General features: G+C 46.1%; 1 protein-coding gene across 1 annotated transcript; it reads left to right on the top strand.

Annotated features, from left to right (window-relative positions):
• The first annotated feature begins 1,678 nt into the window (after positions 1–1,678).
• LOC127329597 (tyrosine N-monooxygenase-like) lies at positions 1,679–3,353 on the top strand. The gene is made up of 2 exons (XM_051356090.2): positions 1,679–2,704; positions 2,814–3,353. The coding sequence occupies exons 1-2, from the start codon at positions 1,763–1,765 to the stop codon at positions 3,351–3,353; spliced, it is 1,482 nt and encodes a 493-aa protein (XP_051212050.1). The 5' UTR covers positions 1,679–1,762.
• The last annotated feature ends 14,740 nt before the right edge of the window (positions 3,354–18,093 follow it).

Here is an 18,093-nt window from a genome sequence, read left to right as displayed (position 1 = left end):
CATGACGTTTGGAGTTCACCATCACCGGCGCCCGAGGAGAGAGTTGCAGGATCGCGCAAGCACCGCCGCACTACCAGATTCTAGAGCAGCATGGACATGCTTGATTCCACCCTTCTGACGACGAGCCGCATCTCTCTGCACCTCCCCTTCTCCCCCCACCACAGTCAGTTAGAGAACGGCGAGGCGCGCGCTAGCACCACCCCTCCCCCCTAGCCGCCACGGCCGACCTGAGAAAGTAGGGGCACCCGCCACAGAAGCTTGAGCGTAGCACAGAACACGACTTATTAACAGACTGTGGCACTCCCCGTCTTCTTCATCTCTGACCTCCTAAGTTGAAGCAAATGGAGGAGGAGCCCTAACTTGCCCCAGATCTGGCCGAACAGATTGGAGGCCCTGCTCCGAACTACATGCATGAAGACCCACACCGGCACAAAGCCAAACCTACATCTAAACTATACATCATGAGCTTTTCTTCCTTCCCCACTCCAAGCAGCGGCGCCGCTCGAGACAAGTCGGGGGAGAGCTCGCAGACGAGGGTGGACTCTCAAAACAGAGGGGAAGAGAGAGAATGGTCAGGGCAAATATGTACATTTGGGCCTCAATTTTTCTATGAAGGTTTTTTTAAGCGAACTAGAGGAGCTATGTCTTTTTTGCATTATCTTCGTGACAATATGTATGACAAATGAGGTTCAATGCATGGATGTCTTCGTGACTAACATCATCCAGTCATCCAAATATCACTTCAGACAGCCTTTCATGGAATTTTTCATTTTATCAACATGAAATATTTGGACCACTAGAAATGGCCATATTTTATTTCGGTGCAAGAAGAAGTTTTAAAAGGAGTTGGACCGGGGTTAGGTTATCCAGAGAGCCAACAGAAAGAAGCCGAGTACTATGAAAATATGGGTGCGGAATTTTTCTTATGATTTACACAAAGTTAACTTTTATTTCATTTTATCCATGTTAAGAACTTATAAGAATCCTATATATATATATATATAGGATAAATACTTCCTACACACAACAGAGTTGTTTTTCCTAAAAAAATCCATAGACTTACTAAAACGACTATAGCTTGCTGGACTTTGAAAAAACATGTTTTATTTCATATTGGTATCTTCCTTATCGACAAAAATCTTCTCATCGCTTAAATTTGCACTAATCACTTACAGGCGTAAGAAACCTCATATACGATGCATGTCACATCTCTATCACCTGCGGATGTAAAAAATGCATGTTATTGATGTGTAGACACCACTGATGGAACATCCATTTGTGATGTTTAGCTACTATCGGTGAAAAAAACTCGGTACATTTCGGAAGTTCCATTGACTGAGCAGTTGGCGAAAATAACTCATTTGCCATCTGTGCTGTGTTGCAAGATTTTTTAGCAGCTAATTACAGTTACTCCCTCCAATCCATAATAGTTGTGGGGATTTTGTTTAAATTAGATTAAATTTTAACTAAATCCGGACACTTATTATAGTCAGAGGAAGTACATAGGATACCTATAATTGCATGGACCATCAGATTTATGCATGCACCATCAGATTTGCTTCGGACTAGGTTGGACCAATTGGGGCCCAGCTGTATAGCTAAGTTCCCCAGCCGTCCTATATAAATACCAACATGATTAGGCAAGTTCCATGCACCAAGCAATGTGTTGTAACACAAACCTTAAGCATCTCTTCATTACTAGCACAACCTAGCTATCCCATCCAGCTATCCTACTTCAAATAACATCCTCAGCTCAAACAATATGGCTCTTGCTACGCTCCACATCATGGCCCTCTTGTTACTGATTTTTCTGTTGCTCATCATATGGCAGCAATCTGAGCGACGCCGGCGTCTTCCACCCGGTCCTGGCACACTGCCCATCATTGGCAACATGCACCAGATGATCTGGAACAAGCCGGCGGTATTCCGGTGGATCCATCGCCTGCTCGAGGAGATGAACACGAACATCATGTGCCTCCGTCTTGGGGGTACTCATGTCATTGTTGTGACATGCCCGAAGATAGCCCGCGAGGTTCTGCGGAAGAACGACGAAGTTCTCGCCTCCCGTCCTGCCACGTTCGCATCGGGTTCGTTCAGCTTTGGGTACAAGGGATCAATCTTCTCACCATATGGGAAGCAGTGGAAGAAGATGAGGCAGGTACTCACCTGCGAGATCCTCACCTCTTCTATGGAGCAAAGACTTCGCCACCTCCGGAGCGAGGAGTGCAACCACCTTGTAAGGTACATCAAAAACATGGCACGTCCAAACAACTTTGTGGACGTCCGCTATGTAGCCCAGCATTTCTGTTGTAACGTCATAAGAAGGCTCGTGTTTGGTAAGCGATACTTCAGCGACGACATACCGGCTTCCTCGACCAGTGGACCTGGACATGATGAGGTGGCACATGTTGCCGCTCTCTTCACAGCCCTCAACCATCTCTACAGCTTCTGCGTGTCCGACTACTTCCCGGCCCTGGTAGGCCTTGACTTGGAGGGGCATGAGATGGTTTCCAAGAATGTCATGAGAGTGCTCAACAGATTTCATGATCCCATCATAGAGGAGAGGATCCGTGAAAGGTCCACTACACTCGGGAACGGTGGCGAAAAGAAAGAGGCCAGAGACTTTTTGGACGTCCTGGTTTATCTTGAAGATGCAGATGGACAACCATTGTTAACCCTAGAAGAAATCAGAGCACAAACAATGGTTAGTGTGGAGTCTCAACCTCTTTCAAGAATTCATTGATCGCTTTAATCTCATATTGTATATGAAAATGAAAGTTATCTAATTATTCATATGACTTCGACCGACGCAGGAAATGATGTTTGCAACCATCGATAACCCATCGAATGCTGTCGAGTGGGCGCTTGCTGAGATGATGAACAAGCCAGAGGTCCTGCAAAAAGCTATTGATGAACTAGATATTGTCGTTGGTAAAGATAGACTAGTCGAGGAATCTGACATTCCTCATCTAAACTATCTCAAATCATGCATCCGGGAGGCTTTCCGCTTACATCCCTACCATGCTCTTAACTTGCCCCATGTTGCCACGGCTGACACCACAATTGCTGGCTACACCGTCCCTAAGGATAGCCACGTCATTTTAAGTCGAATAGGACTTGGCCGCAACCCAAAGATATGGAACGAACCACTCGAGTTTTGGCCCGAGAGGCATTTGAACACTGGGAATGTACTTCTCAGTGAGCCTGGCCTACGTTTTGTTTCATTTAGCAGCGGGAGGAGGGGCTGTCCAGGGATCTCCTTGGGTACACCTGTCACAATGATGCTGTTTGCAAGGATGTTGCAAGGATTCACTTGGACAAAGCCTCCGGGCATTGAGAGAATCAATCTTTAGGAAGGCAATGCAAGCCTTGCCCTAGCTGAACCCCTGGTTTTGCACGCTAAACCACGGCTGGCTGCTCATCTCTATATATGAGCAAATGAAATAGAGTTCCTCATATTTTATCAGTTTTATATCAATAATATATTTATCCAGAACAAATTTGTGGTAGATATTGCAGGGCGGCATTCGGTTCTTCAAAATGTACTATGTACCGGTTACTTCATGTGTGTAAAATAAAGCAACGATGATTGCTATAACGAATGTAATGATGTACCATTATGACAAAGGATGGTTGTACTTATCATATGGTGATGACATGTGCCATGCAGATAGTCAACAGATATGTAACTTTGGTGTCTTTTAACCTTGAGCGAACTTTTTAATTAAATCTCCAAAAACAGTTATGTCGTCCGCTAGCTAGCCTGACTAACAGAGAATCAAGCGGCCATTCACATTTTGCAATTACGATTGACAACAATAGACCCGTACGGCCTGATTTGCTTCTAATGGACAATTGTCGTTACTACGCGGTCTGACTACACCAGCGATTAAGAAAGTAGGGGATAGTATCGGAAGATACTGGAAAATTAGCTAGGAAGCAAAACTAAAGGCAAATAACAGGAAGTATAAAGTAGTGTTTTCGATTATGTTTGGTACTAGAATTTTAGTGGGGATAATCCCCACCAAGCTCTAAATCCCCACTTATTCTAAATACATGTTTGGTGCTAAAGTATTGACCGAGTTTAATCCTCGTTTATCCCCACTTTTCCCAAATTTTAGTGTAGTTTTCTCGATCCCAATACTCTACCCCTACCTAGTGGATTGGGGATGAGGTTTTATAGGAATTGGGTGAAGGTAAAGGTTTCACCAAATACTTTAGAGTATTATTCCCACTAATTTCCATAAATACTCAAGTGCCAAAGAAAACCTTAAAGGGTTTTAAGACATACATAACTAACACAGAGTAACATGTGGGCCGCTTGATCGGAACTATGCGGTATCGGCTGATCCAGGAGGTTGAAGCTTGACGACTCTGTCTTGATGTTTTGCGCCTGAATTCTGAAAGTGTGGCAGCTACGACATGAGTGCAGATATGTTGTTCTTCACAACAATGGAGTATGTTGTTCTTCCCGTCCAACCAGCGGCGGATCTACCCTTATGCAAGGGGGTGCACAGGACCCCGGGAAAAATCAAAATCCTTTGTTAAATTGCATTTTTTTCACCACTTATGCACCCCCTAAAAATCATTTTTATCAATTGAGGCACCCGGGTTGCAAATGTTCTAGCTCCACCACTGCGTCCAACGAGTTGCCACCGTTACTCCTTATACATAACGTCATGGCTTTGTTTAATTTTTTTTGGCACAAATGATAGGAAGGGGTGCTTTTCTGTGCTTAGAGCATCTACATCAGAAGGAGAAAATCTCACTCTCAAAAGCACGTTTTTGGAAGAGAAGAGAGAAGGCATTGGGATTTCAGAAAACTGTGAAAGGAGAAGAAAGAGAAAACTGCAGTCCCAAAATTTCTATGTGTTCCAATTGACTGTGAATGTGTGTACTTAATGTTTTTATCTATGAAACAAATCACGCATAATTAAAATAATGATTCCAATTCATTGCATCAATAAGTTCATCACAATACAACCAATTGACAAATAAGTTCAAATACAAATTACAAGTTCAAACAAATAACAAAGTTCATCATAATAGAACCTTAAAATAAATAAGTTCAACAAAAAAAATCAATTGTTACCATGTATCTTCCAAAGCTCCTCAATCAAGTCATTTCGGAGTGAGGTATACATCTCACGACAAACCGCCGAACACGCCTCGGGCACCAAAGGTGGCACGATGCGCCAATGATGTAGCAAGAAGGGTGGGCCTGAACTTACCTCCGGCGGACGCCTGAGGATGCCGTAGACGACTTAGATGGCCAGACGATGGCCGTGATCCGGCGAAGCAATGGGAGACGCCGTCTCAGCCGAGCTCAGTAGCGGACGTGGAGAGGCCACGGAGCTTCCACACGACCTCTCCGAACACCGGTGACAGATCCCGAGGAGAGCGGCGTAGTATTGGTTGCCGAAGAGTTCAATGGCACGACAGGAGCTCCCAAATCTAGTCGATCCGTGTCAATGGAGGGGCAGTGGCTTCGGCGGACAGGCGGCTTGATTAGCTGCGGGAAAGAGGCAGTGGAGGTATGGAATCATGGACGGAGGGAGGTGGGGCGGTGGTGGAAGCTAGCAACCACGGGACTTCGCTGGAGGATGGTAGGTTGACGGTGGCAGATCGGAGTGAGTAAGGCTGCCAACGCGTGGAATATTCACCATGAGCGCTTGGCGGCTCCAGCGCGAAAAAAGTGGGTTTTTGGAGCCTGAGGTATTGTTTCTCCAAATTTAGGATTGGGAGTAGTTTAAGAAGAGTGATGGATCATTTGTTTTCAACTCTTTAAGAGAAATAGTTGATGATAGCTGTCAAAGAGACAAAACTTAGACAGAGAGGCATCGTCTCTACCTCTCCTGAGTCGCTCCCGCGAGCGACCGGGAGAAAACCCTAGCGCCGCCGCCTCGACTCCCCTTCCTCTGCTCTCCCGCCTCGCCGCCGACGCCGCTCGTTCCTTCTTCTCGGTCTTACCAGCCTCACAACATGGACCACGATGAGACGACGGTGGTGATTGCAAGACCGTGGTGGCGTGTGCTGGTGGGTGGCAAGATTGGTGGAGCGCTCCGGATCGTCCGGGAGTGTCGTTTTTTGGGGTTCGTGAGAAATGCTTGTCGGTTTGGCACCGACGCGGTGGCGCCTGTGGGTGTTGCCGTCCTTCCTGAAGGGCGTCGGGTGTACCTCTTCTCTACTTCTCGTTGCGTACCGAGGGAAACCCTAGGTCCTTCTGGGCAGCAGCAGCGTCGTCGTCGTTTTCCTTCTTGGAGGTTCTACTTGGTACGCGGTGCTTCGGAGGATGTAGTGGTTGCGAGTTATCTTCGTTTTCGTCGAGCCACCAATGTCGACTTTGGTTTCTCTTCTTTTTCTTTTTTTTCGTTTGGGTGTGATGCGTTGTTTGCCCTAGCAGTAAACTCGGTGTCGGTTCGGTCGGTTGATATATTAATATAATGGGCAAAAGCTTATTTCGAGAAAGAGCAGTGGTAGTTTTTTAGAAATTAAAAACTGTTTTTGTCCGTCTAATAGAGATACTCTTATAGACAGTCATCGAAGCCGGGCAAAAAGCTAATTAACTTTGTCTTACATGATTATCGCTGAAAGCAAGCGTGAATCATGCTTGTGCTTTTATGTACATTGAACCGGACGGTGAAGAGAGGACGACCGGACAAGGGAGAGTTCGGTGCATGCATGGTTTTAACGTGACAAGTGTACGTGGTTGTCACGTGTCCAACTTATGGTTTACAAACTCTATGCCCAGAATTCCACACACAAAAAAACCTATTGGTTGAATTCTATTTCGCTCCCTAAACTGCAAAGCCACACAAGTCTGAATATAATAAGTTTTTCATGCTTCCTTGTTCAAAATGCTGCGACTAATAATTTGACAATGGATCCAAGATAGAATTAATAAAAAAAGGGAAAAGCTGACGTTCCCCCGGACGATCGCGTCCTCTGTTCCTCCGCACGCAGCGCGACGCGTGTCCCTGTGGGCCCACCTTATCTCGTCACTGCCTCATCTGTTTCTTCCCTCCGAGAGAAACGTCTCCTCTCGCTGCAGCCCCTGCCGATTCCCACGCGCTCCCTGCCGACTCCTCCGCGCCCCCCTGCCCATTCCCACACGCAGCCATGGCGCCGCAGCGCTGCTGGTACCGGCGCAGGTGTTGCGCCCGCTGCCGCTTTCGCCCGCGCATCCATGGAGGCGCCGCCGTTGCCGCTCGCTGTGCAGCCATGGGCGAGCTTGAGGGCTCCGCTGCTGCCGCCCACCGACTGGCTGTTACGCTCAACTAGGATCTCGCCGCCGCCCGCAGCGCCCCAGCACCCGCCGGTCGCGCCCCAGCAGGATCTCGTCGTGCGCTGCTCTCTAGCACACACTGCGAGCCGGCGCCGCCGTATTCCTCACCGGCGCGTCGTTCTCTAGCACCAACTGCGAGGCGGCACCGCCGCATTCCTCATCGGCGCGCCGTAGCCGCTGCATCCCCTCCCCTCCACTGTGTCGCTTCCCTGCACCTCCCCCGATTCTGTAGCGGCAACCACGCTGCTGCTCCTCCGCCGGGCTGCTGCTACTCCTCCGCCGTGCTGCTGCTCCTCCGCCACGCTTCGCTCCCACGCCGCCGTGCGCCTCCTGGTCCCTGCCGCCAGCGAAGACCACGCGCACCTCCTGCCCCTGCCGCTGGTGACGACCACGCGCACCTCCTGGCCCCTACCGCCGGCGACGACCACGCGCGCCTCCAGGTGGTCCACACCGAACTCCGCCCGGCGCTTCGCTCCCGCTCCCCCAAGCACCTCCTGGTCCCTGCAGCCGGCGATGACCTCGCGAGTCCCTGCCTAGGGCGGCGCTGCTGCGAGGGTCCCTGCTACAAAAGGTCGCAGTTGCCGCTACAGAAGGCCGCCGTTCCTGCTACACAAGTCCGTCGGTGCTGCTACACAAAGTCGCTGGTGCTGCTACAGACGTTCGCCAGCGTTGCTACAGAAGGCCGCCGGCGCTGCTACAAAAAGGCGCCGGAGCTGCTCCAAAGCCGTCCATCGTCGTCACCGCTACATATGGTGTCGGAACCACTACAAGCCATCCACCGCTACAAACGGCGGTGGAGCTGCTGCAAGCGCGGTGCTACGAGGACTCGACGGCGGTACTGCTATTTCAGCGATGGCCCAGAAATTTGTTTTTGCTACATTTTTTGTTTTGTGGTTTTCCTACAATTTTTTTAATAATTTTGCTACAATGTCTCCGGCAAAGTCACTTTTGCTACTTTTGTTCTTGGTTTTTGCTATAATAGCTTTTTGCTACAAGTTCTCCGGCGAGTCTTCGACGAGGTCGGTTTTGCTACAATAGCAAAAAAAAGCTGCTACAATTTTTGTGTTTTTTTGCTACTTTAGCATATTTTTTTGCTACCATGTTTCCGGCGAAGCCTCCGGCGAGTTCCCGGGTGACATCTCCGGCGTGGTTTCTTTTCGAGGTCTCCGATAAGGTCGGTTTTGCTACAATATCAGAATTTCTTTGCTACAATGGTGCAACATTTTTGCTACATCGTCTCCGGCGAGTCTCCGACGAGATCTGTGTGTATTTTGGGTGAACCGTTTTTTGCTACAATTGGGTTGATTTTGCTACAAACGAATCGTTTTTTGCTACTTTGGTACATTATAATAGCAAAAGTGGGACTGAGGTATACTGTGACACGTGTCACGATCTGGACGGTTCAATTGAGCTAATCTGCTGTCCACCCGGGGGATTAGAAATCTACACTACTTATATATATACTAGCAAAAGTGCCCGTGCGTTGCATCGGGATAAAACTTAGTTTCGTGGGAACAAATGCAGCATCGATGTCGGAAACTAATGATGTGCGTGAAGCGCTACCGCCATGACAACGAGATTGTGCTATGTGCAGCTACTCTTTGCACCAACATTAGCCGCCTACATCGTCGTCGTTTGAACCATCACCGTTGGTTCAAGCAGACGAGACCTTGTTGCTCTTGTGGTCATGCAATTTCCGCTTCGACTATGTCACCTTGATGTGTTGCGCTTGTGGTCGTGCATTGCTTTGGCTGTGTGACCTAGTTGTGAGGTCATTGAACACGGTGTGCTTCCTAGTTGCATCTAGCGGATATTGATTGAGAACCTAGCCGTGACAGCTTTTGAGTAGCGATCGACGAATGACCGGTCGACGAAGATGGCAACGAAGTCCGCCAAGTGTGAACAACGACATCTAGGCTAGCGATGTTGCTGATCGAGTGAGACAACAACGGAATTTGATTAATTATAGGGGTCAGCTGTGTACACCTTGAGTTGATAGCCCGAGAAGTGAAGGTGGAGCGAGTTAGTCGCTGAAAAGCCAAGCAACGACCAGATGGTGGTGGCGCCGATGGAGAGTTCGAGACGGGCGCAACAAAAACCAAGTAGCTTTGCTACATTTTGCATGTTATAAATTGACATAAGTTACATGATTTTTTTTAGATGGACCTTTGGTCAATTTTCGCAAACACATCTAAAAGTCGAAATCTCCACTGCACGCAGTCGAATTTCTAGCTATCCCCAGACCCAGCGGGAGCGTGCACGCACTCGAGCAGCCATCGCGCAAGTGAGCGACGCCACAACTCGGTGCGACGGTGCGCAACTCCAGCTTGCGCAAGCAGTACAAAATGTTCACAAAATACATTCGAAAAGAATATGTGTAGCAGCAACACTGCAAAATACTTTCACAAGAAAATCATGCAATTTCTACAGAAAACTCTCCTCACTATCTCTCTCTGCTGCTCTCTCTATTTCCATGAATTCAGGTCATCGATCGTGCCTCACGCCGGCAATCATACCGGCAAAGGGGTGGGTGTGATAATTGGTATCAGAAATCCGGAGGAGCGGCTCGATTTCTCCTTGATTTGGTTCGCCACGGATGCTACCAAGATATAAAACTACATTCATTGTCAGCCATTTAACTGGGATAAAAAAATATGAAAACAAACACAATTGCTCACAATAAAGGATCACGACAGCTAGCAATCATCAACGGAGCACAGACGCATCAAGTCAGCTACGAAACACACACACATTTGCCAGCTGCTAAGCACGCGGCACGTCCTATGCCACTCATTTTCTTCTTATCCTTTCACGTAAGCAGCAGCAAATTTATTCTATGCAAGAATGCAAACCTGAGCCAGCTTCCCCTTGGTGTACTTCGTTGCTAGGGAACTGAGCTAAAAACGGACGAATACGGTACTGAAAACTCGATATGCACCTTGGCAGCAGCGCCGCCGCCGTCTCCTCCAAGATCTCTCTCCTCCAAGCTGCTAGAGGTTGCGGCGGCTTTTTTGGGTTTCTGCCAAAAAATTTCTGGGTTTCTGCCAAAAAATTTCGTCAACGCTTTTTTGGACCGTTTTGCCCTCCCACCCAAATACATAATACGCTCAGATGCCACCGTACCGGTTCGCTTCTTTTGTTTTTCCCCAACCCGAGCTCGACAACTTCTTCTCCCATCCCTGCCCTCCTCCATCGCGCTGCTGTTCTTGGTCAATGCGAGCAGGCGTACCCACTCCCTTAGTCCCATCCTTCCTGTCCATGGCGCGTGGGTCCGGCTCCGCCACCGCGCTGGTGTTTTGGTCCACGGGAGCAGGCGTCCCACGAGCTTCCTCTGCATCCGCCGGTCCATGGCGAGGCCCCCGATCTGGTGAGGGCGGTCTGTTGTGCGTGTGCCGCGCGGGCGGACGGCGGCTCCACGGGACCTGTCAGCACGCCGGCAAGGTCCGCCTCGCCCCCGGTCCCTGCGTTTTGTTCTTCGTCGGTTTCGTCCGTTTCCTATTTCTTCTCTCTCTCACGGCAACCTCGCCGGCCACGCGACAGCGTGGGGAGGAGTCGCACCACTCGAGCGAGCGAGCGAGCTGGGAAGCTCGGCCTGCTCGGGAACTGTTGTCGCGTGTTCCTCCCCGAACGAGTGGGCTGGCCCAGCTGAGGACGCGCTGTGGGACGACCGGCCTGGACTCGGTTCCAACCTGGTATTTTCGTCCACATCAAATTGGCGACATTGAATAATCTGATATGTACGAAAATTATGGCTCTACACCTACATATAGTCCCACCTCGCTCCCATATGAGGAATCCCACCAGTTTATATTCGTACATTTTCTGGATTGTAACAAGCAATTACCAGCAGCAACACAGTCTAAAGATGTAATTTCGGAGCGGATTTAAAAGAGGAATTGCAAGGGATGGTGGCATGAGGAAGGAAACGAAAACAAGTTAAAGAGGGAGGAAGGAAGGAAAGCTGGGGAAAGCAAATTAAAGGGAGGAATTGCAAAAAGTGGAGAGGAAGGAAAGATATGGGGCTTACGCCGGAGAGAGACTGGACGGAAGGGGGAGCACAGCCAGAGATTGGTGGGCGGACTATGCCAAGCAGTGGCAAAAAGCTGAATCTGCCGCCGCAACCTCTAGCAGCTTGGAGGAGAGAGATCTTGGAGGAGACGGCGGCGGCGCTGCTGCCAAGGTGCATATCGAGTTTTCAGTACCGTATTCGTCCGTTTTTAGCTCAGTTCCCTAGCAACGAAGTACACCAAGGGGAAGCTGGCTCAGGTTTGCATTCTTGCATAGAATAAATTTGCTGCTGCTTACGTGAAAGGATAAGAAGAAAATGAGTGGCATAGGACATGCCGTGTGCTTAGCAGCTGGCAATTGTGTGTGTGTTTCGTAGCTGACTTGATGCGTCTGTGCTCCGTTGATGATTGCTAGCTGTCGTGATCCTTTATTGTGAGCAATTGTGTTTGTTTTCATATTTTTTATCCCAGTTAAATGGCTGACAATGAATGTAGTTTTATATCTTGGTAGCATCCGTGGCGAACCAAATCAAGGAGAAATCGAGCCGCTCCTCCGGATTTCTGATACCAATTATCACACACACCCCTTTGCCGGTATGATTGCCGGCGTGAGGCACGATCGATGACCTGAATTCATGGAAATAGAGAGAGCAGCAGAGAGAGATAGTGAGGAGAGTTTTCTGTAGAAATTGCATGATTTTCTTGTGAAAGTATTTTGCAGTGTTGCTGCTACACATATTCTTTTCGAATGTATTTTGTGAACATTTTGTACTGCTTGCGCAAGCTGGAGTTGCGCACCGTCGCACCGAGTTGTGGCGTCGCTCACTTGCGCGATGGCTGCTCGAGTGCGTGCACGCTCCCGCTGGGTCTGGGGATAGCTAGAAATTCGACTGCGTGCAGTGGAGATTTCGACTTTTAGATGTGTTTGCGAAAATTGACCAAAGGTCCATCTAAAAAAAATCATGTAACTTATGTCAATTTATAACATGCAAAATGTAGCAAAGCTACTTGGTTTTTGTTGCGCCCGTCTCGAACTCTCCATCGGCGCCACCACCATCTGGTCGTTGCTTGGCTTTTCAGCGACTAACTCGCTCCACCTTCACTTCTCGGGCTATCAACTCAAGGTGTACACAGCTGACCCCTATAATTAATCAAATTCCGTTGTTGTCTCACTCGATCAGCAACATCGCTAGCCTAGATGTCGTTGTTCACACTTGGCGGACTTCGTTGCCATCTTCGTCGACCGGTCATTCGTCGATCGCTACTCAAAAGCTGTCACGGCTAGGTTCTCAATCAATATCCGCTAGATGCAACTAGGAAGCACACCGTGTTCAATGACCTCACAACTAGGTCACACAGCCAAAGCAATGCACGACCACAAGCGCAACACATCAAGGTGACATAGTCGAAGCGGAAATTGCATGACCACAAGAGCAACAAGGTCTCGTCTGCTTGAACCAACGGTGATGGTTCAAACGACGACGATGTAGGCGGCTAATGTTGGTGCAAAGAGTAGCTGCACATAGCACAATCTCGTTGTCATGGCGGTAGCGCTTCACGCACATCATTAGTTTCCGACATCGATGCTGCATTTGTTCCCACGAAACTAAGTTTTATCCCGATGCAACGCACGGGCACTTTTGCTAGTATTAAATAAAAAGAAGAAACATGTTCCCTATTGTCCCCACGGTACCGTACCATACATGTCTGGTCGTCAAATATTTGACGAAATTGAAGAGCCACGGTAAATGTTCCCTATACGTCAGTCAAATATTTGGTCGTCCAATTTCGTCGCTCCCTTCGTCCCACCGGCTTTTTCCCGTGGCTCATCACACCTCCACCTCCGCCGCCGCCACCACACGCATAAGCCATCAGGCGCGAGATCTGGGACTCCCGAGCGGGCTTGTCGCGGCCGCGCTCATTGTCGTCTGCCCGCGGTAGATCTCCCGCTCCGTAGCCGGCGCCAACACGGATACTCTCGCTTGGGCGCTCGCCGCCGCTGGTGACGACAAGTGAAGCTTCTGCTCTTCCTCGTCGACCGCGAGCCCTCCTCTGACCTTACCTGAATGAAGCCCGCGTACTCAATACAATCCCCTCCCCTCCCATCCTTTCTCCCTCCCTCGATCTTGAACATATGCTGCCAGCGCGAATCAAATTCTACAACGTGACGTAGCTGAGATAAGGTAAAGGTGGGATCATGGTTTAGCAACCCAGGTGTTGGTGTTGCTGCTTCAGCAAGTGCCGGTGGTGGAGGTGTTACGAGCGAAGCAAATACACCAAGAGCTGCTCACCACAAGACATTCTCACCTTAATCAGTACGAGCGAAGCAAATATTTGTACAGCTCATGTACATCCATCTGCCTACCTGTTTCATGGCAATGTTACCTTCAGGGCTCATCTTGGGAAGACCTACCAGCCAGACGTACTTTGAGGTGCTCTGTGCTGTCAACAAGAAGGTTGAAGAAAATCCATAGGTTTGTGCTCACTCCTATCTGTGCCCTTAATGCGACGTGTTTCGCTAAATTTCCTCTGCGCAGATTATTCGTTTGCACAAAGATATACTAGAAAATAAAAATATATATGTGACGTTCAATTTTTTAACCCTCGGTACTGCCAATGCATCCCAGTTCATCATGCAGCTGGAGGAAGTATGTATGGCTCTCAGCAATGTAACCTGTTTCGTCGAAACGAACAATTGCATCACGTAAAGAAACTGACATGGTCGTCAAGTGCAACCTTATCAGATCAAAGCATCAGTCAAAGTGCTGCGGAATACACGGGGCTTGACATGGCCTTTTGCATTCGAGCCAGAATAGAAGGGGTGAGCATGATTTACTGGATTGGTTGAGAGCTAAGTTTGGCTTTTAGGTCTGCTAGCTACTATGGACAAACCAATTTTAGTTTTCCCATTTTATTACTAAGCTAACATTAGAGTGTCATCTTGTGTGCATTGAGACTGTTCAGAATCAAAGGGAGCATTTTATTGTCCTCCTCACAAATGTGCACATTAGACTTGAGCCAAAGCCTGATCCACGCAAGGCAAGCTCCTCTATCAATATTTACTTTGGCAGTTTGACTCTATGGATATAAACGTGATAAAGCACAAGATCAATGGGTATTCCATACATATGAAATCTGGTGGTAACCTTTGAACAAAACATGAGTTTATTTTGCTGCCCCCTGCTTGCAAAAAAAATGCCAGATGACTTTATTGCCTTCCGTCACATGATGAACATTATTACCATGAAATTTCGGTATCCATTCCTCTGAACCAAGTTTTTGGGTAAGTAATAATAACGAGACCCTCCATTTACAATGCTTTATTTTATATTTTTTGTTTATTGATGCTTGTTGACTGAGTATAGTCATTCTTTCACTCATGAAACAGCTTGATGATTGAGTTGTTGACATAGTCTGAATAAGTTATTCAGCAAGTATAAGAAGTTGTGCAAAAAAAACGAAAGCATGGTTTGAGGTATGTAATTCCACATTATTTTAATTTGTGTACATTACTATCCTGATAATTTTGCAACTACTGAAATCCTCCGGGTGCACAACCACTTGAAGTTCAGTAGTCGAGGATTTTGCTCCTAGGTATTTATCTTCTCATCTAGGGTGAATCAGCAAATATCCGGTTTATGCCAGATTTTCTTTGCTACATTTTCACAATGTAATGTGAACATTCTTAATTGTCGTATCAAGTATCAGAGCTCGTTGTTCCAAGAATATATCTTTGAATGGTAACTTTCATTGTGATCAGATGGCATATAAGTTGCATGAGTTGCTTGTGGCTGGTGAAAATGTCTGGCCATCTTATGGTGGAAATGAGGAGGAACTCTTAAAGAAAGTGGTAACACCTATCTAAGTGTCATCAGACAGGTACTTTGATAAACCACCAATATCTGAAGTCCCAAATTAGTTTGTTCTACATATAATTGTGGTGGTTTTTTAGGAGGCACGAAAAAGAAAACATGGAAAAAACACCACATTCAGCCTTGTATAATTATGATGATCTAAATGAATACTTCTGGTATGTTTACAGCCTTATTTTCTAGCCACATACTCACAGTCTTCACAATTTGTTGAACCAGTTCTGTCGCATTGGCTTGGAAGCAAATTCATTCATTGCGAAGATGAGAACACTATTTCCAAGTATTTGTGACTACTTGTGCGGCTGCTGAAGATGGCATTTTCATTTTATACATACTCCGTTTATACATACTCAGTTGAGGTGACTGCTCCAACAGTTATCTTTTCACACGTGCTCCAGTACTGCAGATTAACTTTAGCATTTTCAGTTGGAATGGTATCTATATGTCAAATGATGAATTAAATATAGGCTTAACTTCTTCAAACAAAGCACTAATCTGGATTTTGGGCAGGAACTAAGAGTAGTGAAATGGTCTTGTACTACAAGGTTGTAATGATAGCCAATTTTGGGACAGAGATATCATAGCTGAAGCTATACTGGTTACGGAACTAGGAGAAGAGTTAGGTCCTACTTTTAAACTAGCTCATGACTGGGCCTACTCTTAAACTAGCTCATGCCTGCATAAAAAATTCTTAGGTAAATTCTTGGTTTTTTTTTCTGGACAAATCAATTCAGTTTTTGATTCTTTTTATGCTACTTTTTTATGAAAGGTTCTTCACGACTTCCATTGGAGACTTTAGTTAATGGTATCATCATACATCTAAAGGTGCATGGACCTTCTCTATTGCTGATCATGGTTGGCATATACTAGACTGCACCATAGTAGGAATAAGGTATCGCTACCATTATGATATACATATTGTCCTGATCTATACAGAAAAAAAACATTAGTTTAGGATGGGAATTTTTTTTCCTCTACAACAAATGGTTATTGTTATTGTGATGGGATTGTAAAATATTGTTTATCCTCCACGTGTAGCAACTTAGCAATGCACTAGATGCCAAGAAAGATTTGTATTAGCTTACAACTTACTTATTTGAAAAAGTTGTGTTCATGGCGCAGTATGTCGATGTGTGGAGTATCATGTCCTCCTAATTTTAACTTTTGGCATCTTTCAAACATTTTCAACCATAGCTTATTGTCATCATCCAGATACTTGGCATCAGGTGGTGCAGATCTTCAAAGGTTAGGGAAGTGTCTTGGGTGGTCAAAAACCTTGCTCCGTTTTAGCTAACATGTGGAAGATTGCATTTCATGCGATAAGCAGAAGAATTTATATGCCAACATGGGCCAAGGTTTGTTCACAAGAATTTTATCTGTACCGAGAAAAACTACATGTACCTGATTCAATGTATTTAATGTTTACCCTGAAATATTTTCCTTTGTTATTTGCAATATTTTCCTTTGTTATTTGCAATCCCATCCAGCAATCGACGGCGTTTCAACACAAACAGCCAATATCACGATGCGGCAAATCTGGCTCGAGCGTAATAGCATAGTTTTGACAGGAACACACACTCCAGGCTTGTTGTAACTAGCTCCATCCTAGAAGAAAGGCAACAGATCACGATGGCATGATGCGGCAAATCTGGTTGGAGCGTAATGGCAGAGTTTTGACAGGAACTCACACTCCACGCTTGTTGTAACTGACTCCATCCTAGAAGAAAGACAACAGATCATGATGGCACGGTGATCAGGCGGGTGGGTTCATGTAATTTTTTCCTTTCTGTTCCAGGGTGATTCAGCGCTTGTTCTAGCCATCTACTGAAACCTCTGTCGAACAGTGTTTGTTGTTGGCATTTTCTCTTGTACTATATGACCTTTTATAAATCTTACCGGAAAAAATGTCATGTGCGATGCTGAAATAAAAACGGATCAATCGATGAGGGCTATGAGTTGACCTACAAATAAAATTAGAACACTCCAACCATTGGCAGACCAAAGAAAACTTTAAAGCCTGGACTTAGTGTGCTTATTTTTTGTCGGCCGGCCGGAAGCCCATGCGGCTGCTCGGGCAATAGGGATGGTAGGTCCGCCTATTGAGTCCAATTACAAAAGGATGCGCTCTGATATGAAAGAAATACTTGCATCGCTCCATGTAAAGAAATGTATTCAGTTAAATGTATTTCATGTTTTCACTATTCAAATTCAGAAATGCTAGCTAGCCATGTGAGGTAATTGGCATGGTCATGTGTACTACTGCAGTGCATCCGTTGACTTGTTCTTCCTCAATTCAAATTCAGATTTAAATATTGAAATTATGATTATTCATTGAGAATATCACATATAGTAATGAGATTAGAATACACAATGTTCAGATTTTGCATTTTAACGCTATCAGTTGATGATTAAAATTGCCTCGAATTCATGTATTCTCGTGTTTTTCCAGAGTCGGGAAGCATCTACCAAACGTTACGACAATCTATCATTTACAAAGTACTTTTCTTGAACATGTTTTATTATGTGTCATGATTATAGTTTTGACCTTCAAATTGTACTTCCACTTTAAATGTATCATACTTCCACTTTAAATGTCTTCATGTATTCTCATGTTTTTCTAGAGTCGGGAAGCATCTACCAAACACATTACGATAAACTATCATTTACAAAGTAATTTTCTTACACATGTTTTATTGTGTATCGTGATTATAGTTTTGACTTTCGCATTGTAATTCCACTTTAAATGTCTACTAAAATGTTATCATATTTTGTAGGCTCTTGGATTTGCAATGTCTTGATTTCCGCACGTCTCACTCATCCTTGCTCCTGATAAGATTAAATATAAAAAAATAATGAAGTGTATAAGAGTACATCAAATAAAAATAAATAAAGATTATTATGACAAAAGGACGAACCGAGGCCAGGGTTA

This window comes from Lolium perenne, chromosome 2 (assembly GCF_019359855.2).
Source record: "Lolium perenne isolate Kyuss_39 chromosome 2, Kyuss_2.0, whole genome shotgun sequence".
In the NCBI taxonomy this organism is placed as follows: Eukaryota; Viridiplantae; Streptophyta; class Magnoliopsida; order Poales; family Poaceae; genus Lolium; species Lolium perenne.
Note: the sequence above shows the minus strand (reverse complement) of the source record. Positions and strands in the feature narration are given on the sequence as shown.